Source organism: Macrosteles quadrilineatus, unplaced genomic scaffold (genome assembly GCF_028750875.1).
Source record: "Macrosteles quadrilineatus isolate MER2022 unplaced genomic scaffold, UCM_ALF_1.0 Scaffold_8__2_contigs__length_117827958, whole genome shotgun sequence".
NCBI classification, from domain to species: domain Eukaryota; kingdom Metazoa; phylum Arthropoda; class Insecta; order Hemiptera; family Cicadellidae; genus Macrosteles; species Macrosteles quadrilineatus.
Genome location: NW_026542601.1, coordinates 117,778,076 through 117,804,354, shown reverse-complemented (window position 1 = coordinate 117,804,354; position 26,279 = coordinate 117,778,076). Strand labels below are relative to the sequence as shown.

The 26,279-nt window shown below is 35.5% G+C and overlaps 2 protein-coding genes across 2 annotated transcripts; one reads left to right on the top strand and one right to left on the bottom strand.

Moving 5' to 3' along the window:
- Positions 1-28: 28 nt before the first annotated feature.
- On the top strand, positions 29-19,206 carry LOC129001337 (vacuolar protein sorting-associated protein 52 homolog). Its single transcript, XM_054428610.1, has 14 exons — positions 29-229; positions 1,129-1,338; positions 2,880-3,055; positions 3,721-3,818; positions 4,477-4,630; positions 6,749-6,881; positions 7,813-8,001; positions 8,489-8,644; positions 9,982-10,136; positions 13,600-13,684; positions 16,360-16,563; positions 17,215-17,392; positions 17,942-18,095; positions 18,507-19,206. Exons 2-14 carry the CDS (start codon positions 1,132-1,134, stop codon positions 18,598-18,600), a joined length of 1,983 nt encoding a protein of 660 aa, XP_054284585.1. The 5' UTR covers positions 29-229; positions 1,129-1,131; the 3' UTR covers positions 18,601-19,206.
- A 12-nt stretch (positions 19,207-19,218) lies between these two features.
- On the bottom strand, positions 19,219-26,279 carry LOC129001338 (transmembrane protein 231-like). The gene is made up of 6 exons (XM_054428611.1): positions 26,213-26,279; positions 25,680-25,861; positions 24,274-24,458; positions 22,951-23,079; positions 21,099-21,321; positions 19,219-19,706 (listed from the first exon to the last, which is right to left on the bottom strand). The coding sequence occupies exons 2-6, from the start codon at positions 25,816-25,818 to the stop codon at positions 19,441-19,443; spliced, it is 942 nt and encodes a 313-aa protein (XP_054284586.1). The 5' UTR covers positions 25,819-25,861; positions 26,213-26,279; the 3' UTR covers positions 19,219-19,440.

Sequence of the window (26,279 nt, the reverse complement as noted above, 5' to 3'; positions counted from 1 at the left end):
AGCATTCAGCAGTAGCAGACAGCTTCGGAGAAAAACATATGTTTGTTTTTGCTTAGGTCTAGGTCAGCTGTTATGTTTTTGAAGGATTGTTAAAGATGACAGTCTGAGGTCTGTCTGTTCTCTGTTGTGTCTGTGTCTCTACTAATTTCTGCTTCTGCTAATGCTACTGCTAAATGTTTACAGTACTAACTTATTTATTTCTTGATTGGGATTCAGTGTGAAAAAAACTGTAAGTAAGACATAACAAAATTACATCTTTTCTCAATGTAGACATACGGAGTAATTGCCTAAATACTTTTTTAGGTACGCTTAGCAGGCCTACTTAACCTAACTTAGGCCTAATTTAGTACACTATCAATTTTGGTTATGTTAGTCTAGCTAGGCCTAGGCCTACCTATAACTTATTCAGATTCTTATGATTTATGATTTTACAAAAGTTAAATCATGCTATGGACATTTTTAATTACTCTATTATTGTTTTGGAATGCTCATATTTTAACACCAAGGTAGCGTAACTTATCAGTTAGGGTAGGCCTGAATCAACCACACATGTAAATCGAGGGTAGGCCTACTTTACTTTGGTATTATCCGGAGGCCACCCATATACAGCACGCTGCGACGGTTATGTTAGGTTGGATTATCATAAATATGTTTGTAGGACTTTCCTTGTTTCATTATGAATCAAACAATAAGTTACTGGTACCAGATTAGTCATACTTTTGCTCGCCAAATCCCCTCCAAGTAGGCTAAGGTGAGGTCGTTGATCGGAGTGTGCACATCACCTGTCACCATCTGTCACTGCCTGTATCTGGTGTGGTAGCGACGCATTCAACTCAATCCTCGCCGACATTGCTGCCTTCTGGGAGACAGACCTCAAAAGTCGCTAATTTATATCATGTCAAATATGAACAGTAAGTTAAGTCAATTAAAGTATGTCCTTTCCATTTATGATAACCCAACCTAAAATAACCGCCGCAGCGCGCTGTATATAAAGGTGGCCTCCGACCTAGACTTGATTAAACCAGAAACAGTGGAGTTGGATCACCTATAGGTGCTCCTAAAATGTTTTTGTATGTTTATTGCCGACAATGTTTAAAATCTATTAGTTATAACAAATTGCATTTTCAGAAAATGGCTGATGTTGAGCTAGAAGAACATCTTGAGAGTGACGTTGTTCAAGAGGTATTAAAATCAGGGACGGATTTACGTCAGTACTCACGCCAAATTGAACAAGAGCTTAAAGAAGTTGAAAATAAATCTATTCAAGATTATATTAAAGAAAGTCAAAATATTGTTAGCTTACATAATCAAATAGCAGCATGTGATTTTATACTTGAGGTAAGTTTAAAACTTAATTTTTCTTATTATTTTTCTTAAAAAATTACTCAAAGATTATATATTAAATTTAGCTATTTATTCTATGGAAGAGTTCTCTACCTCCCTGGCATAGGTAGCATTAAGTTATTTTAATTTTGTATTTCATTCTTGACTAGCTAAAGACTTGTTGTTATTATTTTACTTGTTAATATTTACTAATATCATTGTAGTTGTATTTCTTTTTATTGACGCTATTCATTGTACCACCTTTGTACAAAAATATGAATAAAGAATATGAATATGAATATGAATATGAATATTAGGTAGGCCTACCGGTACGTTTGACCTACTTTTAACTACTAGGCCTAAGTTAAGCATGCTGTGTTGTTTTTTTTTGTTTTTTTTTATCAGAAATCCAATCAATTGCCAGAACAGCCAAGTGGTCATTTTCATGAAGAGGTTATTCTCCATCCATTTCTTCATCAAATCTGAAAGTTTTTTAAGTTACATTCCAAACCAGATTAGTTCTGGGACCAGTTGAAATTCATAATTTTAATTTGAAATTAATGATGTAGCCTAGCTATGCAACCAAAGGTTGACGTTAGAGAGTAACAAGATTAGGCACTTACAGTCAAGCTTATCAACAGAAATGTATAAATATCAATGGCTTAATCAAATACAAATAAATAGACCAAAATAAAATCTTATTTAATTAAACTAGGCCTTAAACTTATAATCGAAGAATCATTTGCATTATTGAGCCCCATTGTTATACAGTATTGTATTCATAGATACTAACTCTAAAATCATACAAAAACCTTAGGCCTATTACGGGGGTAGCTACTATGTTACTAGCCTAGTGAGTATCTTGGACATTGGTTGGAGAGGGACAGGTTCAATCCCCGTCATATCCACATAAATTTTAAAGGTTCGGATCTTGGTCCACATTACTCTACTGGGGTAACTAAACCGAAATATAAATTGGAATGATGACAGTAGAATGAAGTGTGATCTATTGTATAGATAATAGTTACAAGCATAGTAACTTAGTACTGCTTTTTCACTGACCAAAAACCTGCTGTTTCTTTGCTCAGGGCCATAAAAGCCAAATGATCAAAAACTGTTAGGTCTTGTTTTGAACCATCAAAAAGCTACTGCCTATCCTCAGGATCAGACTGCTTTTGTTATGCTAACACTAACCACTCACTACTCAGCTGGTGTGTGTGTCTGAGCTTAGTCTTAGGAGCTGTTTCGCTAAGTTGTTATATTGCTTGCCTTTGTCTAGTAATCAGTAGACGGCTGGTAACATTGAGAAAATAGTTCCTTCAAAAAGATAGGTTAACTTTTTGATGGTGCAAAACTGGACTCAGTTGGGCTTGATCATTGGGCTTTTAATAAATGTTGCTTAAATAATCCTCGGCAAAGAACCCACCTATCCTATCCTAATCTCTAACAAAGCTAACTATCATCTCATTCTTTCCACACTCATTTTCATCGCATACACACTATGGTCTGTCTGCATCTTATATAATCTAACAAGTCAAACTGACTGATTAATACAGAGGATGGAGAGCATGTTGCTGGGGTTCCAGTCTGACCTTGGCAGTATCAGCAGTGAGATAGTGTCTCTACAACGCAAGTCTGTGTCTATGTCACAGCAGCTACACAATCGTCAGGCTGTCAGAGCACAGCTCAGTCAGTTTATTGACGACATCGCTGTGCCTCCAACACTGATTACGTGAGTTGACCTACTCAGCTGGTATCATGTCATGTGATATACTAGCTTTGACTATTGATACAACTAAACATTCCATCCCCATGCTAGAGTTGTCGCTAGTTTTTTATCAAATTTTTTCGTAGTTGATGTGAGCAAACGACAGATTGCACTGATCTAAATTACTAATTTCTGTCAAATTCACAATGTTTTTCACCAAGTCAGACTTATAGAACGACATAATAGCTATATCATCTATTATTGACCCATTAGCTATGTCAGAAAAAAAAATATAAGGTAGAAAATAGAATTTTTAGACATTAGCACATTGTGTGACTGGCTCACACAACTACATGTTTTTTGCAGAAATTTAGTAACAGCTGGTCCATATAGATTAGAGGTCTACTTCTGAATCCAATATTCAATGATACTAGCTCATATTTATTTTATTGTTTCATCAATTAAGCCTAGTACTTTTTTTAACAACAATCAAATTTACTCAGTGATATTTTATAATTGACTAAGTCCATTTGTTTGAAACTGTTTTCCACCTTCTAAGCAACATTGTCATAATTTGTGAGTTTAAATCCAAAATAAACATTAACAACCAACCTCTTTTCAGGGTCAGTTGTGTTTTTTTCCCAATTACATGTTTTATTCATTTTTACAACCGAGAAGATTTGTTTCAGAGGGATCTTGGAGTGCAATGTGACAGAAAAAGAATTCCCGACCCACTTGGCTGACTTGAACCACAAGATAAGCTTTGTCAAGGAGCAGAGTTATAAAGGTAGGCCAATGGTTAATAAACATATAAACTAATTTAAAAAAATATTTGCCTTCATATAAGTATACAGTATACCCTCTCTAATCCGGCACTGAATCACTCCGGCACTCCAGTAATCCTCCAGCGTCTTTTGACGGGTGAGGTCTTCCGCGATCGCCGCAAAATTCTGATTATCTCCCGCGACTGTGTAGACATCATCATCCACTCCCTCGGTCACAAATACGTCATCGTGGTCTTGCGCAATCGCGGCAAAATCATGAACATCGCCCGCAGTCACGGAAAAGTCATAGTCGTCATGCACGATCACAGCATAATCATGAGCATCTCCCGCGGACGTATAGACGTTATCATCGCCTCCTGCGGTCACGGAAACGTAATCGTCATCATGCACGATCGTGGCAAAATCATGATTATCTCCTGCGGCCGTGTAGACGTTATCATCTTCTCCCATGATTATGGAAACGTCATCGTAGTCATGCCCAATAGCGGTTTCCGATCGCGCGATCTTCTGAGACGTGTTTTAATTGCATTTTAAGTGTTTTCATTGATAACATTCCATTAATCTAGGGCATTTTCACTAATCCGGCAGTATCACGGTCCTATATCTGCCGGATTACTGAGAGTCTACTCACTGTAATTGTATTTTTCTTAATATTTTCAGATGTGAAAGCCTGCCAAGATGTGAAGGACGTGATTGAACAGCTGAAAGTCGCAGCAGTCACAAAGATTCGAGCTTACATGCTGGAGCAAATCTCTCGTTTCCGAAAGCCAATGACTAACTACCAAGTGCCACAGAATGCGATGCTCAAGTATAAGTAAGAAATTGTCCTGTATTAAATTAAGTTTTTAAACAAAATTATTAAGATTAATATTATTAATAGACTTTCCAATCACTTTAAAACCACTAACTTTTAATAGTGTCTAAAAAATGCACATTTTTAAATTTATGGATGCCTATATTAAGATGGATCAAACCCCCTCAAATTTGGCGTTTAAGCTATATCATATTATCTTATTATGGAGATAAGGATGCAACCCAGTTGTACTTTAACCCAAATATGAATAGAAATGAGTTTAACATAAGTGAGACACTTTTAGTGTTGTATTGCCTAGTTTAAGGTTAGCTGTTTTCTTTTTTAGCGAATTTCCCTATAGGGAAGTAGCTATTACCGTAGGTCTCATGGTAAGACCTAGGCCCGGGACCGATTTACTTTTTCATTTTGATGTCCCCAGAGGCCAAAAACACCATTCGTTCAAATTTTTATATATCTATATATAGATACTAGCTGACCCGGCGAACTTCGTATCGCCTAAGTTATAGGTTTCCCCTAAGACAGACCGATGGAAAGAAAGTACCGTTACGTTTAATTTTCAAGATGATCTTGTTCGCATCGCTCAATCACGTCCTGGTTGAAGTTCGTTCGCTACGCTCACTCACCTTTGGGTTGGAGCTCGTTCGCTACGCTCACTCACCTTTAGGTTGGAGCTCGTTCGCTGCGCTCACTTGCCTTCAGGTTAGCTCGTTCGCTACGCTAACTCGCCTCCAGGTTGAAGTTCGTTCGCTACGCTCACTCACCTTTGGGTTGGAGCTCGTTCGCTACGCTCACTCACCTTTAGGTTGGAGCTCGTTCGCTGCGCTCACTTGCCTTCAGGTTAGCTCGTTCGCTACGCTAACTCGCCTCCAGGTTGAAGTTCGTTCGCTACGCTCACTCACCTTTTGGTTGCAAATTAGCTGTTGTCATAAATGTAAAAGAAATAATAGTGCTGCACCCTGTTGGTAATCCTTGTAACTTTAATGCTATTGAACATCATAGAACAGAACCAACTTGTTTAATTGAAACAGCTGTTAAGATTCATTAATTCCATTTCTCATAAGGTTAACATGGGAAACTCCAGAGCCACTGGGGCGGAGCCCTTTTAAGAATTTCGAAACGGGAAATAGTTTACGTCCGATTCGCATACCTACAGAATTTACACACCAAATTTCATAACGATCGGTGAAGTCGTTCCGGAGGAGTTTGCAGACAAACACTGTGACACGAGAATTTTATATATTAGATATATATATATATATATATATATATATATGTCCATCCGCACGATAACTTGAGTAATTTTTGTCCGATTTTGATAAAATTTGGTTTGAAGGTGTAAGGCGGGATAAACTCGAACGAGTTCGCGAACCAGCATGATCGGACTATGGGAACGGGGGTTTACGGGGGGTTTTATGGGGTAAAAATAGGTTTTTCCCATTTTTGACCCCAAAAAAATAAAATTTTGCAAAATCTTTTCAAACCATTTTGTAGAGCTTAAAAAAACAAATAATTTAGTATATTGAAGTGTTACTATGCGCCTAATGGTTACGGAGAAAATTCCAAAAAAATGTAAATTTTAAATTCCCATGTTATTCTTATGGAGAATGAGTAAACTGTTGTAGTTTGCTTGTTTATGAACATATTTTGATCAAATTTGGAAAATGTTTTTATTTCTTACTAACTATTAACATTTTACAAAAAAAAGTTTTACCCTCCCTGATGCAGCAAACCTAAGTACCTGTTAAAATAATTCTATTTAAATAGGAAATAAATGTTAAATTTTTAAGTAGACATTTTAGTGTAAATCCAATCAGACATATGGAAATTCGCTTAGTCTGCAGGTTTGCTGCGGCGGGGGTATTTTCTTTTTTTTTTGTCTATACAATTTTATTAAAATCTAATCATCAAGTACAGCTAGGTCTGGTTAGTTACAAACCACCAAGAAGCAGGTGATGGTTTATCAACTTTTATATTTTTGAAATATATTTGTCCTTGAGTAACCTAAAATATTAAGAATTAAGATAATAACTTTACTTATGTAAAGTAAAACTTAGACTATAGTCTAGCTTTTTCATTTGTCTATTATTACAGTCACATTAATACATTTTATCATTGCAGATTTTACTTCGAGTTCACTCTCGCTAATGAAAGAGCCGTTGCTCAGGAGATTTGTGGAGAGTATGTGGATACAATGAGTAAGATCTACTTCTCCTACTTCAAGTCTTACTCCTCGAAGCTTATGAAGCTACAGGTGTGTTTAACTTAGTTCATTTCAAGACCAACTGCGTAAATTTACAGTTTCATTTGTTTATGTTAAATTTTGCTTAGCTTTTTTCTTTCTTTACAAAATCAGGTGATTCAATTGCTCAGTCGGTTATGTGAGGTTCTGTGTAAGCGAGGCAACAGTGTCTTACTGGGTTTGCGTATCAGTGTCGCCACTTATAATTTATCACTACCACTCGAATCTCGTCCCTTATAATTTATCACTACAACTCAATCTCTTAACCCTTATTAATTTATCACTACAACTCAATCTCGTCACACTGTTTGCTTTGCTTGATGTTCTACACACTGGCCTTTGAGGCCCATGTTTACAGCAAATGCAAGGCTAAAAGGGGCTCCGAATCTATTACAAAAAATCATAAGTTTGGATAATATAAAAATGGTAACATAAACCTTTCTGACAAGTATTTTTTTAATAGTAGTAGGCCTATACTAGTTTCTTTCTTTTCGAAGAATCCGCAAAACTCTTTGTACACCAGCAAATTTGGAAAGAAATCAGTGCAGTTTATCAAAGTCCAAAGAGGCCATCTAGCCTTTGTTGGAAGTTTCCGTTGGCTCTTTTCTTTCTTTGGGATCCTCCCTATAAACTATTTTAAGTTCAAGGTTTTTCAAAGTCGCCCCTGAGGTTTGCTTGAACTGAAGCTATTTTGGATTGCCCAGGGAATTTAAGCGATTCCTGAAGAAATGCTGGAACGAGTAATGGATGGAATATTCAAGTGGCTAAGAGAATGTCAAGTAAGACAACACAACATCACTTGAAGGGTGTTGTTTTCAAGGATTGGAAAAATTACTCCATCAAGTTCATAAAATAAGCTGTGTTTTTATGTGCTATTGAAAGATGTACACTATTTAAAATTGGGGCTGTTAAATTACCTCATCTTGTATATCAATTTGTGCAGTTTGAGGAGCAAGCTGGGAAGGACGACCTGATGGGCATAGAGGAGACAGGACACAAGGGATTGTTCCACAAGTCATCTCTGAAGCAGAAGAACACCGTATTCACCATAGGCAGCCGAGGGGAAGTGCTCACCACACAGCTAGAGGCAGACATCATCATACCTCACTCAGCGCAGAAGAGCGAGATCAGAGTATGTCTCTTTGAAAGTAGCCTACATTTGGTCAGATTTGAATTCAGTTTTAGTACACCTGTTGATACAATTTAATAACAATGGACACCGACGCAAATATGCGACGTCAGTCTATTTTAATGTGACCAGCTGTCACATATGTGCGTTGCTGGTCTATATGACTGAAAAATTTAGTACTATTGCGGTAGTGAGCGTGTTAATCCCGACAAAAGGGTATATTTTTAGAGTTTACAATGTTACACAGTTATAAATACAAATAAATTTAAATAATGTTGTGATTGAATATTTATCAATGACAACTGTTTTCTAAGGTGAAAGAAAACAGCAAAAAGAACTTGCAAATAAAAAATGTATAGCTGATGTCCTCAATGCTGGAGGGACAAATTGTGTTTTATAGGTATGAATAATTAAATTTCACTCTAGGTATGAATACTTACTTTTTACTTAGACATTTAAATTAGATAATTAAACTGTTATTGTTCAACAGTACCCGTACGAGGCCCTGTTCCGCAGTGAGCAGTACGCATTAGTGGACAACGCATGTAGAGAGTATCTATTCATCTGTGACTTCTTCATGGTGAAGGCCAACCAGGCAATGGAACTGTTCAACCGGATACTGAGTGAGACTCTTAACCTGATGGTGGTGAGTCTAAGATGATATTAACAGTTTTTTGTGGAAAATTCTCAAAACTGTATTTACTACAGGGCTTTAGTTAAATATTCCTTTTGACTAGGGATGGACGGGACTGTATTTTTAGTATGGGACAGGCGTGGACGGGATATTTATTTCCTTCCCAACTTTTGTGACAAGATATTATTCCCCGAGCAAAAAAGGGTTTGTTTTGGAAATATTAATTAAATATCTTTGAAGATAGCAATAACGACAAAACAAAAACAATTTTCACTGTTCTAATCTAATTACAAACCAATGCTAGATAACCAAAAACAGGGCTTAAACGGAATGTAATTACATTTCTTTAACCTGAGTAGGGTTTTAACATCTGATATTTTGGCAGCTTAACAGCAGTACAAGCTTTAATAATATTAACATTTTGTAATTTGCCCCCATTACAATGTTATCATGAGTATAATCCGTGATCGTTGCACCATCATAAACATCACCCGGGATCATGACGCGATTGTCAACTTGCAGTCACGGCTCAATCGTCTTAATGCCCCACATTTGTGGTGCTGTTATCAAAGTGTCTTGAAATCATGGCGCCATCGTTAACGTGTCTTGTGGTCATGGCGCCATCATGAACATCACCCGGGATCACGGCGACCCATCCATCCCTACCTTAGACCTCTGATTGAACATTTTTAGCCTGTGGATCATGTTAATATTAACTGTTGTATTATCCTGTTTACAGCTAGGCGACATCTCTATTAATTGTCTACTAATAGAACTAAAAATTTACTCCAAGTTATCCTTTGAATAAAATTTAATTTATGTAGTTATAGAAATAAATAATTTATCCTAACTCAGGGGCAGTGTGAGGAGACACCGGACAAAGATGGCACGAGTAAGACAGGGTTGATACTTTTATACTTAAATACTTTTCTTTGAAATGGTGACCATACAAAGTAGGTATTTTAAGCCAAGTATGAATGGAGATGAGTGTATGATGAGTGGCGCGATCTTGTAGTCTTGTTAGTGACTAAGGCCGACATATTCCTTAGACACAGCTGTTAATTAATAGCCCATACAGCTAATGGCGACTAAGGGACCTACAGTTTATAGTGGAATCCGAACCACTTTTTTCCTTGGTATATACGAATTGGTCTAATTATCAGGATAGATATGTTACGCTCCAATAGTGATTTTTATTTGGCCTCTCAAATCCATTTATCAGTTTTAGAATTAATTCTTAATCAAATAAAACACACTGAGATCCTATTTTCATCCTAAATTGGTTAGACCTGTATTATTGATTATCACATCTTAGAACTTTTGTCAACTATTATTTTACCGATTTGCAGAAAAACTTAAAGACGTATGTGTCGTCTTGCTACGACGGCATCGCACTGTTCCTGTGTATGCATCTGGTGATGAGATATCAGATGTTGTGCCACAAGCGAGCTGTGCCTGCTCTAGACCAGTATTGGGAGGCTCTGCAAGCAATACTGTGGCAAAGGTAGATGTCTACAGCCATAGACAAAAAGAATTAAATATAGAACGCCAGCTGTGCTGCGGTTACCATAGATTCTGGCGCACACCGCTGGGAGCGCCATGTAATTACGGGGTACACGCTACGTAACTACATTGCGCTCCCAGCGGTGTGCGCCAGAGCCTATGGTAACCGCAGAACAGCTGACAGTCTATATTTAATTATTTTTGTCTATGCTACAGTGCACCAAGCACACCATAGTTAAAGATAGAATGATTACAGGGTCCATACTCTCCTTGTTGATCTGGAATATTAGCTTTAAAGTACTATAACCTCTCATCAATGAATACTGAAGGCTGTATTGAATGAAATTAACTTAATATGAAGGAAGGCAGTGGTATACCAAGAACATTTGAGTACTCTGAGTATACTGTAATGAAATACTTTTTCCGCAGAACAGCTTGAATACTGTAGTCTATTCTAAATTTGTCAAATTGTCAAACTAGTGAAACACTGTAATCTCAAAGCTGTGTAATAAGTAGGGGTCTGCGGTGCACCGAAAAAGTCGGTACGGTACGGTACAAGCTTAATTACCGTCATCGGTTCGGTACAGCATTTTACACGGTACAAATTCGGTTCGGTACAGCCTATTATAATAATAAATAACTTTCAGTTTACTATCGTAGTCAACGGCAGTTGGTTCCGAGCACATAAAAGTCTTATCAGATGTTTGTTTACGATCTTCATAATTTATTACTAGCGTGATGATGCAATAAAAAACCCATTAGCAGTCCCAAATCCATTAATATTTTATCACGACAATAATTGTTGTATTGAAGTACTTCCAAGAACTGTTGAGTTTTATCACTTTTATTTCTTTACGACTTTCCCCAATTCTGTTTTATCATAAAAATAATAGTTTTATGATGACTGTTAAATGTTATCTCTAACTTAATCAGTATTTTCGTGAATATTGAATTTGCCGCTGGCCATTGCCTACTGCCATAAAACTGTTTATGGCTACATATTAAACTTGTAACAAATCTACAATCTTATTTTATAAATTAAATATTTGTTATGGATATTTTATCTTTCTATTGACGACCATGGATATATACAAACTTTTGTCTTGATTTTAATTTCAACATCAAAATACAATATTGCACAATCGTGATATTTTAGGCCATTGACCTTTATTATGCATCCGGTATTGCTGTTTCAGAAGAGAAGCACGTTGATAAATTATAAATTGATATTCCCGTAGTTAAAAAGAATTATTTTATAAACCTATAAAACAAAATCATAAAATCTTACATAAAGATAACAAAAAATAACGGAAATTGTAAAAAGGGAATAAAGATAACAACGTCATTATTCTTTCTCTTTGTTCTTCTATTTCTTGGGTTTCCCTTATCACCGTTATCAGCTTTTATGACATAGCGCACAGCAGGGGGTAAAACACTTGAGTGCAGCCGAGCGGCACTAATGAGGGTCGGACCTTCTTGGGGGTGAACAATAGACGGCTTATCAGACCCTCCCCTCCCCTCCCCCGTGGTCTGGAGAAAGCTTGTAAACAAACTATTGCACAAGCGCGCATGACTTGACATTGGGCTGCTTCAATTATAATTTTGTCAAATGAACTGTGATGTTTCAAAATCAAAAACAATAATTTGGGACCATACTGCTTAACAATAATGGACTGCAATTATTGTTGAACATACAATCCATTTTTAACAAACTAAGATTATACGATTCAAATACAATTATAAAGATTATCTTGGTATTTTACTTGGGGTAATGAAGTTATGTCTAGGCTAGTGTAATTCTGGTTCATCAAGGTTCTACTGAATTATGTTTGGCAGTGAATATGTGTAGAATGCAATTTATAAATTCAGGGATACACACCTTTTACACAGTTATAAAGTCTAATTGCCCAACATCAAATCTTACTCTGTGATAATCCAAATTTTAGTTTCAGAAAAAAACTTTGCAAGAATTGTTTCCATCTTATAACTTAACTAGTTTTGAAGTTGATAAAAAAAATGGTCTTTGCCATTACTTCATCATAACCTCCAGTTTTTCATTGTCATCTGCTGTGAATAGCTGGCAAAACTACACTGTCTTCTACTGAATGCTTTAATATGTTTTTAAAATAAAATAAAAAAAACAACTAGACATTGTGTTGGTTGGAAATAATTTACCAGTTTTGTGAAATTATCTTGTCAATAAATGTTTCAAACATGTTTATTCATAAAAACTCTTATCCTATTTTTAAACTACTTTATCATGGCTATTCAAAGTATCTCAGAGTAAAATAGGTAAAGCCTTTATCTCAACTGTGATTTTTCTTGACACAATCCTCGTAGTAGTAAAAGGTTTTGTTTTAATAATATGTGGTACAGTAATTGTTGTTAGAAAACCATGAATGTAGGATACTATCCATTTTCATAGTAATGTCTATGTATTAAAGTTAAAAATAATGGTTTGGATACAGTTCTGAGAAGAAAACCGCAAAAATACGGGTAGCCGCGTACCGTACCGATTTTGTACCGAGAACCGAGGTACAAAATATTGTACCGTACCGAACCGTACCGACCTTAAATTTTCTGTACCGCAGACCCCTAGTAATAAGTATGCGTCTATATTTTCAATATTCAACACTTTTATTTATCTTTAGGCATACAAGGTGTTGCATTGGATTTTGTGAGTTATTAAATTTGGAAATAATAATGTATCCATCATAAGGGAAACCCGTGTGGAAATTATTTTAGATGGAAGAATGAAAAAGTGGTTGTTAGATTGATTGGAAATAGATTGGGTTATAACTGGAAAAAAATACTTGTGTTCTTTGTTGAAGATAGTTAAAATGAAATCTATATGATTGATACTGATTTTAAGGTTTTTGAGAGAGAAAAATGCTTTCACCGACCTTCATTGATATTGTAGAGGTTTGACTGGCGTCTGGCTGGGGTACCCCATCTTAGCTGTTGGTAGGCCATTATGGCGTCTCTATCCTGTCCAGTATTGTTCACTTTGCACTGTCACTTTATAAAAGTTTCATAAAAGAAAAACTAAAAAGTGCCTCTCTCAAAATAATCAGTAAAATAAAGATTCCTTTTGATCAAATAAAACATCTTTGCCAGAGCAAATGAAAAGTACTAATTTATAATTTAAAATTATGGCGAGTAGCTTAATGCTGATGTGATCGTAATGAAAGACGGCAGTGGACCGTGTTTGAGCTGCTCTGAGTGTGTGTGTTTGGTGGACACACGACAAGGGAGTACAAAGTTCAATAAGAATTGGTTCCTAACTGTGGTAGAATTTATACATACCATCATAGCACTTTCTTGGCAAAACACTATTAATCTTTACCTATTAATTTAATTTAAATGTCTCTTTAAAAATCTCACATTTAGGAAAAATATTACATAAATAGTGTCAAAATAATGCAAAACGTGCAACTATAATTAATTATTGAATTGTTTTATAGGTTTGAGTATGTGTTCCGCCTGAACATCCAGAGCGTCAAAGACTGTGATCCAACTAAGTTCACCAAAGAAACCAAACCACACTATGTAAGTTTTATGGTTTTTACAGTCATTTTATCTTACATAGGAAGTCTACCGATTATTAAAGCCACAGAAATCACTAATTTCACTATAGTAAAACGGAGGTCAGATTGATGCGGAACCATTCAAATGCAAATGCACTAATAGTCTTATCCTTTAAGTCTATTGTGCACGCTTAAATAAACTGCCTTGGAACCCTTGAATGTGGTCCAAAGATCAATTTTGAAAGTAGCTTTTAGAAAAAAAAAAAGGTACTCCACTGATGCGCTATTCCGTGAGACGGGAGTATTACCAGTCAGACATATTTTCATTCAGTTTCTTCTTAGTCACACATTCAAAAACTCAAACACGATCCTTACAGCAGTCACACATCAACACTACACAAGATATTCAAACAATGTTGGAATATCTGTCCCTCAGCTACATAGTCAGTTCTAACTACCAACTGTTTTTATGTTGCTCAGATTCTATATCGAAATCTAATTCAAAAATATAATATTCAACACATTTTTAGTTTACCCTCAATACAGAAATTCAAAAAACAGATGCTTGTTTTACTGCACACGATTACCAATGAAGAGGCCGAAACTTTGATCAGACCTAACCTTACTTGACCCTGACTAAACAATCCTTGACCCTTCGACCCCCTCGCCCTCACAATGTCTCCTGTCTTAGATTGCACTGGCTTTGGTTGTCGTCGCCGACATTCTCTTATTCGCTAAACGATCAAGTTAAATTAACAAGGCTTAAAAACCTTCCCAATTTTAGTGTGTGCCCTCAATTTGCTTAGACTGATAACAGCCAGGCCTACGCACAGGCACCTGCCCATGTAGGCCTATCCCATAAGTAAGGCAAATTTTATTCTATTTTAGAAATATTGTACTGTTAGTTGTATAGCTACTCTCTGTTTTAGTTTATATTCTTGGGATAAATAAACGTTTTTCATTTCATTTCATTTCATTGCTCAGGCAGATCAAGTCCTAGACACTAGACAGTGAGTCATACTTCTGGCTCTACTGCCTCTGTTCAATCTTTTTTAACTTAAGAAATTATACAAATCTGATGGTATAAATTATTAAATTAATATATTCTAATCTTCTTTCCATTCTTATTCTAAATTTGAGGTTAATTGTTTTATCTTTATGGAGTTATCTAATTAGATAACAGTTTGATAGTATTATTTAGGTTAGTAACAAATACAAATTTGGTATAAAAATGAACAGGAGATTCAAATTAATTAATTCATACCATCAGATTTGTGTATTTTCTTAAATTTAAAAAAGATTGCACAGAGATAGTCGGGCCAGAAGTACGACCATGCCACCGTCTGCCTGAGCAGCTCCAAGTGTGCACATTACTAGGAATAAGACTATTAGTGCTTTCAGATGGTTCCGCATCAATCTGACCTACGTTTACCATATGAAATCACAGACTTAAACTTAAAAGACATTTAAGTTTTAAATCATGGATTTTAATGATGGTTAAAGAAATAATATAGTTAAAGATAGTTACTTGGTATTTTAATTTCACCTTCTAAAATTAGTATCGAAAAATTAATTGTTTTAATAATGAATCACCTGTTTAGTAAAAACAAAAAATCTATATCTATACTTATTTATTTATCTATTACTTATTTAATACGCAAGCAGATTTTTTGTGACAATTACTCCTCCGAAACTACTGAACCGATTGTCATGTTTTTGGTGTCATTGGAAAGAACGTAACGAGAAGTTGTGCAGGAAACTTTCTTTTTAGGGAAATAATGAGAGAGTGAGGCACTGGAGCCCTTTAAAGTTTCGTATTTCTCCATAAGATTAACATTGGAAACAAATATTGTTATAAAACTCCAGCTGTTGTCAGAAATCATAAGTGAGAAGAAGAGCATGTTAATTGTAAACAGTCAATAAGTTTGCTAATTTAACAGTTTGCTACAAACATTTGCTGACTTGGTTGAAATTCGTTTTAAAATAACGCATGTAATACTTAGCAATTGCTCGAATTAGAGCAATAGGGACACTAGTACTTATTTAATACGCAAGCAGATCTTTTGTGACAATTACTCCTCCGAAACTACTGAACCGATTTTCATGTTTTTGGTGTCATTGGAAAGAGCGTAGCGTGAAGTTGTGCAGGAAACTTTCTTTTTAGGGAAATAATGAGAGAGTGAGGCCCTGGAGCCCTTTAAAGTTTCTTATTTCTCCATAAGATTAACATGGGAAACAAATATTGTTATGAAACTCTAGCTGTTGTCAGAAATCAAAAGTGAGAAGAGCATAGGTTAATTCAATTGTAAACAGTCAATAAGTTTGCTAATAAAACAGTTTGCTACAAATATTTGCTGACTTGGTTGAAGTTCGTTTTAAAATAACGCCTGTAATACTTAGCAATTGCTCGAATTCGAGCAACAGGGACACTAGTAAACATTATTTCAAAACAACTTTTTATCAATCACAAGTTCAACTCGGGATTTTTGAAATCCAATGAAATGTCTCTATTGTGGAGATAATAGGGATATCTTTATTCGTCTTGTGTTACATTCCCGATTCCTGTTTTTGGTAGCGATTTATTTTGAATATTTTGATATGTTGCAAGTTGCAAGCTTTCACAACTAGTAAGATTATTGTATTTTGTTGATACAATTTTGGACAACAGTAGAGGTATGCTACATTATTTTCCTGCAGATCACACGAAGGTACGCAGAGTTCAGTGCTGCCATCGTAGGTATCAGTGAGAGTTTCCCGGATGAGCAGGTGACCAGACTACTAGCCCAGCTGCTAGATGAGGTAGAGTGCTATGTGTTGCGCATGGCTGCTATCTTCCCCCAGCGAAAGGAACAGCTCATCTTCCTCATCAACAACTATGACATGGTCCTCTCTATACTAATGGTATGATCATGTGATGCTTTGAATAGTTGTGCAGAGTTTTGGGAGGTTCGGAGGTTTTGTAATGTATTTAATTTGGTTGTGTGGTTGTCTGATGGGAGTGTGTGTTTGTAAACAGCTGACACCATGGCCAACCTTACCTCTTTAGGCTACTAACTAAGATGGGGGTGCAATTTGGCATATTTCAGCCCTCTTGTGAATAAAGGAGGGTTAACACAGCCACAGAAAATGTCTTAAGACTTAAAAATCCAAAGAAAGATTCATATAAATGTTAAGTAATTAATATGATAAAATAAATATATGTATAACTACTACTCTGAAATTAATTATGACTTCTGTAATTTCCATTCTATGAAAAAAAATTCTTTTAACTAGTAAGTAAATTTTTGGTCGGATCACAATAACATCAAACTTTGGTTTCAGTTTTGTCCAGGAAAAGTTGTTAATTTTTAGAATGCTATACTCTTTTTTTTCCAACAGATTTTTTACCCTCCGCTTAAATGTGTAATTTAGCACAGAACCAGCATAAATCATGTAACGTCAAAGCCTATTAAATCTTACATTGAATCTCGATCGAGGATGAATAATGATAAATCACTGGTTTGTGCTGTTCCTTTCATTTTTTTGTGTTGTATTATCTACTAAAAAATGTAGGAGAGGACACGGGACAGCTCCAAGGAGATGGACAGTTTCCGAGAGCAGTTGAGCGGCCGCAGTGCAGAGTATGTGGAGGAGATACTCAGTCCGTACTTCGGAGGAGTGATGCAGTTTGTTAAGGAGGGAGAAGCGTTGGTGGAGAAGGGACAGGGTGATGCACTCAAGAAACAAGAAGGTATTAGAGTCCACAACTAAATTATTTCAATAGAATTAGATATTCCATTCTCATGTTAAAGTTGTAGCCTGTTTTATAATAAAAATTGACACAGTGGTATTGAGCCAAGAGTGTACTGATTGGAAATTATGGATTTCTGTTGAATTTTGCTAAATTTTCAACCAAGCCAAATTGATGAAAACTATTTTTAAACTATAGCATTTTATTATGTCACATCAACTACGGTATCCCAGTAGCAAAATCATAAGTAGGAAATAGAATTTCAAACTGTATAGCATTATGTAAGTCGCTTATTATACCTACTTTGAATGGTCGCCATTTCATCAAAAAGTATTAAGGTATTCAAATATGCTATTTTTTAAGTACAAATTTTATTATAGCTAGTCCATATAAATTGGTCATGTGATATGTCTGCTTCAGTATTCAAAATTCAATGATCTAACCTTAAGACAAAATTAAAAGTTATCCTTCTCAATTATGAAATTTAGAAACACAACCTATTATTCATTGGTCAGACTAGGTCGAGTATGACAATCATAATAATTACAGGCAAGGCTCTGCAGCTGGTCCAGTCATTCTCTAACACATGGAAGCGTTCTTTAGAGTTGATCAACCATGAGGTTCTGTCATCATTTCCCAGCCTTGTTACAGGCTCCACATTACTGCAGCTAGCCTTGACTCAGCTGGTACAGTATTACCATAGGTGAGTTTAAACAATGTATCTCACTTTATTCTACAACATTAAATACACCTCCTTCAAAATTATTAGTGATTGCTAAAACACCAATAACTGTACTTTAAATACTTTGGTATGTCATATCAGTAGAGCTTTCAGTTTTCATTTATGTTTTTGAACTGGGACTATTTTTTATATTTTTTTATCGTTTACATCTAGATTTGATTTAATACATATTATTTTAAAATCACTAAGAAATAGTGTTGCCTCTCCAAACATCCAAACTCTATTATAGTTGTGGTGATTACCCGCTCAGGTTCTATCAGTTTGGAATCGTGTTGCAAATGCATTTAGAAAGTTGAACATAATCTTGGCTGTTAGATTTGTTAAATCATTTGGTATAAGTATCACGAGGTAATATGTGCGGAATGATTTCAGGTTCAGCAAGCTACTTACACCCAACACCAAAGCCCAGTTGACAAACATCCACCACATCATGGTGGAAATCAAAAAATACAAAACCAACTATTAATTCACAAGTTAGTTCTAGTGTGCAATACTTTTGTGATTTTAAAATCAATCTTCCAAACGTTCCATTTAAAGTATCATTGCTGTGTAAATATTCGTTTTATATACACCAATTTATGCTGTATTTTGTTTGTTGTTTTTCTTTTACACAATGTATATTTTTAATTGGTAGACTCCCTCTTACTGGACCTGTTTGTTTGGGACTGGTTAGTTAAACGACCACTTTGATTCACACATGGGTCGTTTTGTCCACAGTCATGTAACACACTGTTCATCTAGCAATTGAAAACTGCTGGTTTTGGAACAGTAACTGTTCATTAAGTACAGATTTATTGCTGTTTTCAATGTTTGGTGATGGAGGCTTAATGTAAGTTATGTTTTGAAAACACATCCATTAATTTGTCTTAACCTTTGATGTTGAGCATTGGTTTAAATTCTGACCAGGGTCCAACACAGCAGGGTGTTAATGAGAGTGAGTCTACTGTAGACTGCTATTATACGTTACAAGTTTAATATTAAATTGCTATTTTTAACTGTTGTTTTAATTTAGTCCCATTATCATTATCAATCGTTTAAGCAGAATCATCTTGCAATCTGTAAATGAATAAAAAAAAGTCAACTTTTTTGGTTCATCCTCACCTCGAACCATACAATCGAAAATTGAACCAGGTCTCTTACCACCACAATTATTGTCTTGAAACAAAACACTTTACAAAAGGAAATATATGTGCAAGTACAAGTCACAATGTATCTAAAATAGTTGAATACAAAAGTAAACCACATTACTTCACACAAAACTGGATAAATATTTACATTTTGCATTATTTAAAACCTTCCTCATTCCTCAATAACCCTTCACCCGCGGCTCTTCTCTGTAAGTTGTGACCAGTTGGTTGCTGAAGATGAATTCTTTTATGGATTTGAACAAGTAGACAAATACAATGAGAACTGGGAAGAACTGAGTCCAAGCAAGTCGCATAACTTGCCAAGTAGTTGGAGTGTATCTAACAGTAGTCTCTGGATACATGACTGTCACGTCAACCGTGAACGGCTCAGCATCCACACGTTTGGTGATCCAAGAAATGTAAACGTTTGTCAATCTTGTAGTCACTGAAAACAGTTTGCTTGTTAGATGGTAGGTTCTTGCATCACATATTTACATGTAAATTTCGTTAGAGGAAGTTGTTACACAAATTAGGCAGATTCAAGAGGTGTTGTGTAAAAAGAGTACCGCTCTTTTTTAGCGAATTTCCCCTATAGGGAATAAGCTATTACCGTAGTACTCATGGTAAGACCTGGACCCAGGACCGATTTACTTTTTCGTTTTGAGGTCCCTAGAGACCAAAAACACCATCCGTTCAAATTCAAATATATATATATTTATATATGTGTCCGTTAGCGCGATAACTCGAGCAAAAATCATCCGATTTTGATGAAATTTGGTACAAACGTGTAAACCTACGTTTATTCGAACGAGTTCGCGAACCAGTATGATCGGACTATGGGAACAGGGGTTTATGGGGGGTTTTGTGGGTCAAAATTTGGTTGTTCCCATTTTTTACCCTAAAAACTTAAAATTTAGCATTTTCTCTTTAAACCATTTTGTAGAGCTTAAAAAAAAAAAATAATTTAGTATATTGAAGCGTTATTATGCGCCTAATGGTTACAGAAAAAATTCCAAAAAACTGTAAATTTAAAATTCCCATGTTATTCTTATGGAGAATAAGTAAACTGTTGTAGTTTGCTTGTTTATGATCATATTTTGATCAAATTTGGGAAATGCATTCATTTCATACTAAATTATTAACATTTTACAAAAAAAAACACCTTTTTACCCTCCCTTTTGCAGCAAACCTAAGTACTCGTTAAACTAATGTTATTTAAATAGGGAATAAATGTGATATTTTTAAGGAGACATTTTAGTGTAAATCCAATCATAAAAAAAAAAAAAAAATGGTAATGGAAATTCGCTTAGTCTGCAGGTTTGCTGCGGCGGGGGTATTTAGGGTTGCCTGGGTTAGAAAGCGGCCAGCATAAAAAGTGTCTGGACTTGATGTTGGAGGGTGGGTCTTGTTAAACCTAGCTTCAGGCCATGTGACCGCTATGGGCCCTAGAGATATTTGCACCCACCTCCCTGTCTCTTAATTGCTGGGGAATTTGTGCCCCAAAACCTCTTGCTCAACTGAGCCCATTTATTAAAGTGGCCCTGCTCAGCTTGAAAACTACTACATTAGTACCGACTTTCTCAGTATCCCTATGCTCAACATCCCAGGAACCTATTGATATATAAATTAAAAAGCCAAGCAGGCCTACATTTCAAACTACTGTAAAGTAAAAAGAGTACAGTTTGAGATACGATTTTCATATGAGCCTCGACAAAAAGTTTAAGACTTTGCCTACTTCTTAAATTGCAATTCACCTATTAAAACAAGAATATTTCCTGAAAAGAAATAATATGGAATGCAAAAAATTGAGCTAATATCGCTCTCCCATGTTACTCACAATTTCTTTGAGCGTAGGCCATCAAAACATCGGACATGAGAAAAACATTATCATTGATATCCATCGGGACGACAGTTTTGTTGTATCGTAAGTCAAGACGTCGAGGATTCAGGGGCTGCCGCTGAACTAAACTGAGGTCTCCAATGACAGAGACGCCAGCGCCAGACACAGGAGAGCTGTGGTAGACATAAGCCGCACCCTCCAATTGTGCTCTACAGTAGCTCTGTAAACATGTGGACTCATACAATTCCCATCATCAAAAATCACCTATAGCTTCCTGTCTTGCCCGACATCAAACTACAACACAATTCCTGGATTTTCCTGTCATAAAATTTCACGTTAAATTTCCAGTTTATCCGATTATCAAAATTCAAGTGAAATTCCCAGTTTATTCAAGCCATTAAAATTTTCACATAGTTCCTGGTTTCCTTAGTCATTAAAATACACTTACAATGCCTAGCATTCCAGGTCATCACACTTAATGTACAATTCTTTGTTCCCCCATCATCAAACTTCACATTTTATTTTGTTTTGCAGTTCATTAAAGTTCTTGAACGATATCCTGGTTTCCTGGATATGGTTTTGTTTTTGCAAATTTTAAATCTGTTGATAAGTAACATTTTTATCAAATTCTATTACATATCTAATTATTGCATTGGCTCCCTCTTTCACAATATGAATTTTGCATAAATTTCACTAATTGCAGCGCTTAAGTTTTTCATAACTTATTTATCACAATGTACTAGCAGTATTATGCACGAGGAAGAAATGCTCCTAAGTGTCAAAATGATTTAACAATAGTCCTAGCTATGAGGTTTCTGGGTTAAACAGTTTTGCATAAAATGTTTAGCCTACTTTGTTCCCAAATAAAGAAAAATACAGGTTGATTATAAAAGAAGTGAACTACGTTATAAATCTATACACTATTTTTCACATAAATCAGTGTATTTTATACCAATAAATAGTAAAATACCTCAAGTTTTGTTTGGAAAATCTGATTGTCAACACTATTCATACATGGCAAAGTTTAGTGTTTATAAGAAGAAAATAGTACTAAATTTTTTGAGAAATTTTGTGTGTGTTCAGGCTAGGCTTTTGGAAGGATCCGATCAACTATACTTTTGTTCAATGTTTATTTAGAACATATAAAATCGCCGGTATGATGAAGTCCCTCTTAATAGGAAGTCTATCTACAATGCCATTGATCGGTGGTTTAGCATTCTAGGTTGCTTGAACAAAGAAAAGAACTTTGGGTTGCCTGTAACTGATGCTCCATGGTGAGTTAGTTTTTTTTTTTTATATGTAGCCACAACAAGGGAATAAGTACATATCAAAACATTCCAATCTTCGGGAATAAGTGAATTTATCCAAAGAAGTCGAATCGGAAGTTTGAATTGAGCATCAAATTCCTCAATCCACAGTTTGCATGATTGTGAGGAGACAGCTTAAAATATCTTCATACAAGCAATTATTGGCACCGTCTTAATATGAGTATTTTTATGTGATTTTTTTTCTGGACTGACTGTTCACTTGATAAAAACAACCCAATTTTGCATCGGTTATCCGCGTAGCCCAGATTTTACTAAATTTCGAGTGAGTATAAAGAAATGGATAAAGAGTTAGTACCGCCTCTTTCATTAAATCCCTAGTGGCTAAGAAAGAGGATGGCTATCGATGAGAGGATTGCCTATCTTCCACAGAGTTCGGTTTGGATGTACCTACTTTCTAAAAATTAAAGCTGCATTCTCGTCACAGCTAAATCATAGCTGTATTTTACCAACAAAGTTGTTTATTTATTTTTAAATCACTCTGTATTACCTAAGTATATATTATATTTACTGAAGCAACTTACTGAAAGTTTGTAGTCAAACATCAACATAATCGATAATCCATTAACATGTGAACCTGGTGGAAGAAACAGTTTGGTTTCAAATTTCAGAAGATCGTTAAATCCATCTGCATTAATGTCTTCTTCATATGCCTAATAAAATACATAAACTGTTAGTTACATTACAAAATTACATACAGTGTTTTAATTATGTAGGTACTAGCAGTAACCCGCGGGCTTTGCCCCGTTTAACTTCTTAATTTTCAAGATTATCTCGTTCGCACGTCCTAGTTGAAGGTTGTTCGCTACGCTCACTCACCTTTAGGTTGGAGCTCGTTCGCTACGCTCACTCACCCTTAGGTTGGAGCTCGTTCGCTGCGCTCACTTGCCTTCAGGTTAGCTCGTTCGCTACGCTAACTCGCCTCCAGGTTGAAGTTCGTTCGCTACGCTCACTCACCTTTTTGTTGCAAATTAGCTGTTGTCATAAATTTAAAAGAAATAATAGTGCTGCACCCTGTTGGTAATCCTTGTAACTTTAATGCTATTGAAACTCATAGAACAGAACCAACTTGTTTAATTGAAACAGCTGTTAAGATTCAATAATTCCATTTCTCATAAGGGTAACATGGGAAACTCCAGAGCCACTGGGGCGGAGCCCAAAAAGATTTTTGAAATAAGAATATGCCTATATGTTAATCGGGAATGTGAGCTATCATCGTGCCAAATTTCAGCCCAATCCGACCAGTATTTTTCGCGTTCACTTGTCACAAACATACATCCATACATCCATACATCCAAACTTTCTCATTTATAATATTAGTAGGATATAATATAATTTAAGAGTACTAAGCTAAGATGTTCTTTTCACAAAAATACCTCATTATTTATGAACTTTATTGCACAAATATTGTTTTATGTATTGAAATAGGCATTTAGGTTTTTATTAGTTAAGTGTATTCCGTTAACACAAGCTATGTAGTCGTGCTAACTTTGGAGTGGTGAGGAGTGTAAACAAGTTGGTCAAAAGTATACCTATGTATGTAATCGCCTTTTTAGCCATCTGTCAGAGAAAATGTATATTGTACGTAACATACCTTAAGGTTCAGAGAAAAATGTACGTATTTCTGGGACAATGATTTTCTACTTGAAAAAGATAAAATAAGATCTTGTTTTCTTGTTATAGGTAGGAACAGTACTTGTTTTTAGAACCTTATTCTGTCTTATGTTAGGTGGAGCTATATTGTACAAAGCTTTGATACTTTACTTTGAAATGGCAAAGAAAGGTAAAGTTTGCATTAAACTTAAAACTTATTACCGGGATATATTTAAAATTATTATTCTTCTTACCTTGATAAATGGACAATGGTTGTGGTTTCTTGTCATTAGGGTTAACCTCTCAAGGTTGGAACACAAAAATATCCCATCGTCCGATCTTTTGCCAGATGACTTTAAGACATCAAAAAATATCACATAATCGTACAAGAAATTAACCTTAGGTTGTTCCTGGTAAGTGTCTGTCCTCTGCCAGAAGCCTGAAAAATATTAATAAACTATGATTTTGTAAAATGTAAGTTAGGCTAATATAATGTCAATTAACATCATAAAATTGTATTATTTATTCACAGAAAAATCACAATTTTTACAATCAATTACATGCATTTAACAATTTGTGGATTATTTGGCTAATGCTATTCATGCAGTGAGTTTAACATCATGCTATATGGTCATGCTTTATGAATACACTAGCTGATACCCGCGGGCTTTGCCTCGTTTGACTTCATGAATGATCACTAATAAACCTTTAAGTACATCAACGACCCCTCACAATATCACATTATCAGATCACAAGCTGTGATCTGAGCAAAGCTGGACTCTGAGATGTGTAGGCCACTTCAGCAGCCATAACGTTTTTATACCCCACTTTCCCGGAGGCATATCGTTTTTTTGAGTGGCCTGATTAGATTGTGGCATTCTGAGCAAGCTACAGTTTCACAAAATTTGTTGTCCACCATCATCAGGAAGACTTAATCTCCTAACTGTGCCTTACCATTTCCATTGACGTTTTGCTTATTCCCTCCATAAACGGGTCGTGGGGAGTCCTGGAGTCGGTCAATTGGCAGGAACTTAGATGACAGTCTTAGTTCCGTCAGATTTAGTGGTGGGAATGAAGTTAGTGGTTAAAATAACCTAATCAATCGGATATTGAAGCAGAACAGACTAATTCGGTTATTTTATCCTGATTCGGTTAAAATTAGTCTTCCCCGTACCGAGCGATTCGGTGATTTAGTTATTTAGTTGATTTAGTTTGCCACATCATCAGGTAGGCTAACTAAAATTTATTCAGCGATTCGTTCGACTTAAAAGCACCGATTGACGCTAAATGACTAAATGCTATATAGATGAAAATTAGTTGTGGTTTGGGACAGTAATAATGACTAAAATTGATTCGGTAATTCATTCAACTAAAAATAACCGATTGACGCAAAAAATAACTGATTGATTATTCGGCCATGGAAACCATTTGGTTATCACATCACTAAACATTTTAGTTAGGCCTATAGAAGAAATCTTTACAGTACTCGGTAAGTATTTAGTAAAATTGCAAATATTTGTCTACAACAATTAAGTTACTTGATACTTGAGCACTGCATCGGTGACCGACAATGTCGGAATAGATTGCGTCAAGATCGTTAGGCTATGCACCTTTGAAATGTTATGAAATACCATAAGAGTTATAAGTATTATTTACTTACCGTGACTTTTGTAGGTAAATATCAGAGGAAATATCACTGTCATTACGGATAGTATAACAAGAACAACAGTAGCTTTAGAGCAAACATACGTTTTGTAGTTGTAGCAAATACATGAACTAAACACATTGTACACAGCCATTTTCAACAGAACATCAATCAAAATTCTGTACCTATCACTTTTGCTGATCCACCCAAAAGTATGGTAAAAATATTTAGTAGTTCAAAGTTGCACAGACTAATTACAGTATATTGGTCCCTTTCTAACCCCTTTCCAACCAACCATCTTAATTTGATTATGTCGAGATAAACCTTTCAAAATGTATTTTAATAAAAAGTTCAGAGAAAAAGTATTTTTTACAAAATTAAAATTACGTTAAAGTGTTGTATAGTACGGTATCTGAGAACTGAGAGGGGATTATGTACGTTGTGTTATGTTTTGTATGTTAAAATGTTTTTGTTTGTTTATAAAGTCAAATCGTTATAAACACTGGCTGGTTGTCATGGCAACGAAAAACTACATGAGTACACCATACCAAGTATCACCAAAGCATTATTGCTCCCGTGGTGTTGCACGCAGAGAGCATAGAATCTATTCTGCGC

Bases quoted from the DNA above. Each gene is read 5' to 3' on its own strand.
- LOC129001337 (XM_054428610.1), top strand. From the start codon at position 1,132: ATGGCTGATGTTGAGCTAGAAGAACATCTTGAGAGTGACGTTGTTCAA. The intron at 3,056-3,720 runs GTGAGTTGACCT...GATTTGTTTCAG, and splicing joins GTGCCTCCAACACTGATTAC to AGGGATCTTGGAGTGCAATG. The intron at 16,564-17,214 runs GTATGATCATGT...TAAAAAATGTAG, and splicing joins TGGTCCTCTCTATACTAATG to GAGAGGACACGGGACAGCTC.
- LOC129001338 (XM_054428611.1), bottom strand. From the start codon at position 25,818: ATGGCTGTGTACAATGTGTTTAGTTCATGTATTTGCTACAACTACAAA. The intron at 24,459-25,679 runs GTAAGTAAATAA...AATATTTTTCAG, and splicing joins ATTTACCTACAAAAGTCACG to GCTTCTGGCAGAGGACAGAC. The intron at 21,322-22,950 runs GTAAGTTGCTTC...ACATGTTTACAG, and splicing joins TGTTTGACTACAAACTTTCA to AGCTACTGTAGAGCACAATT.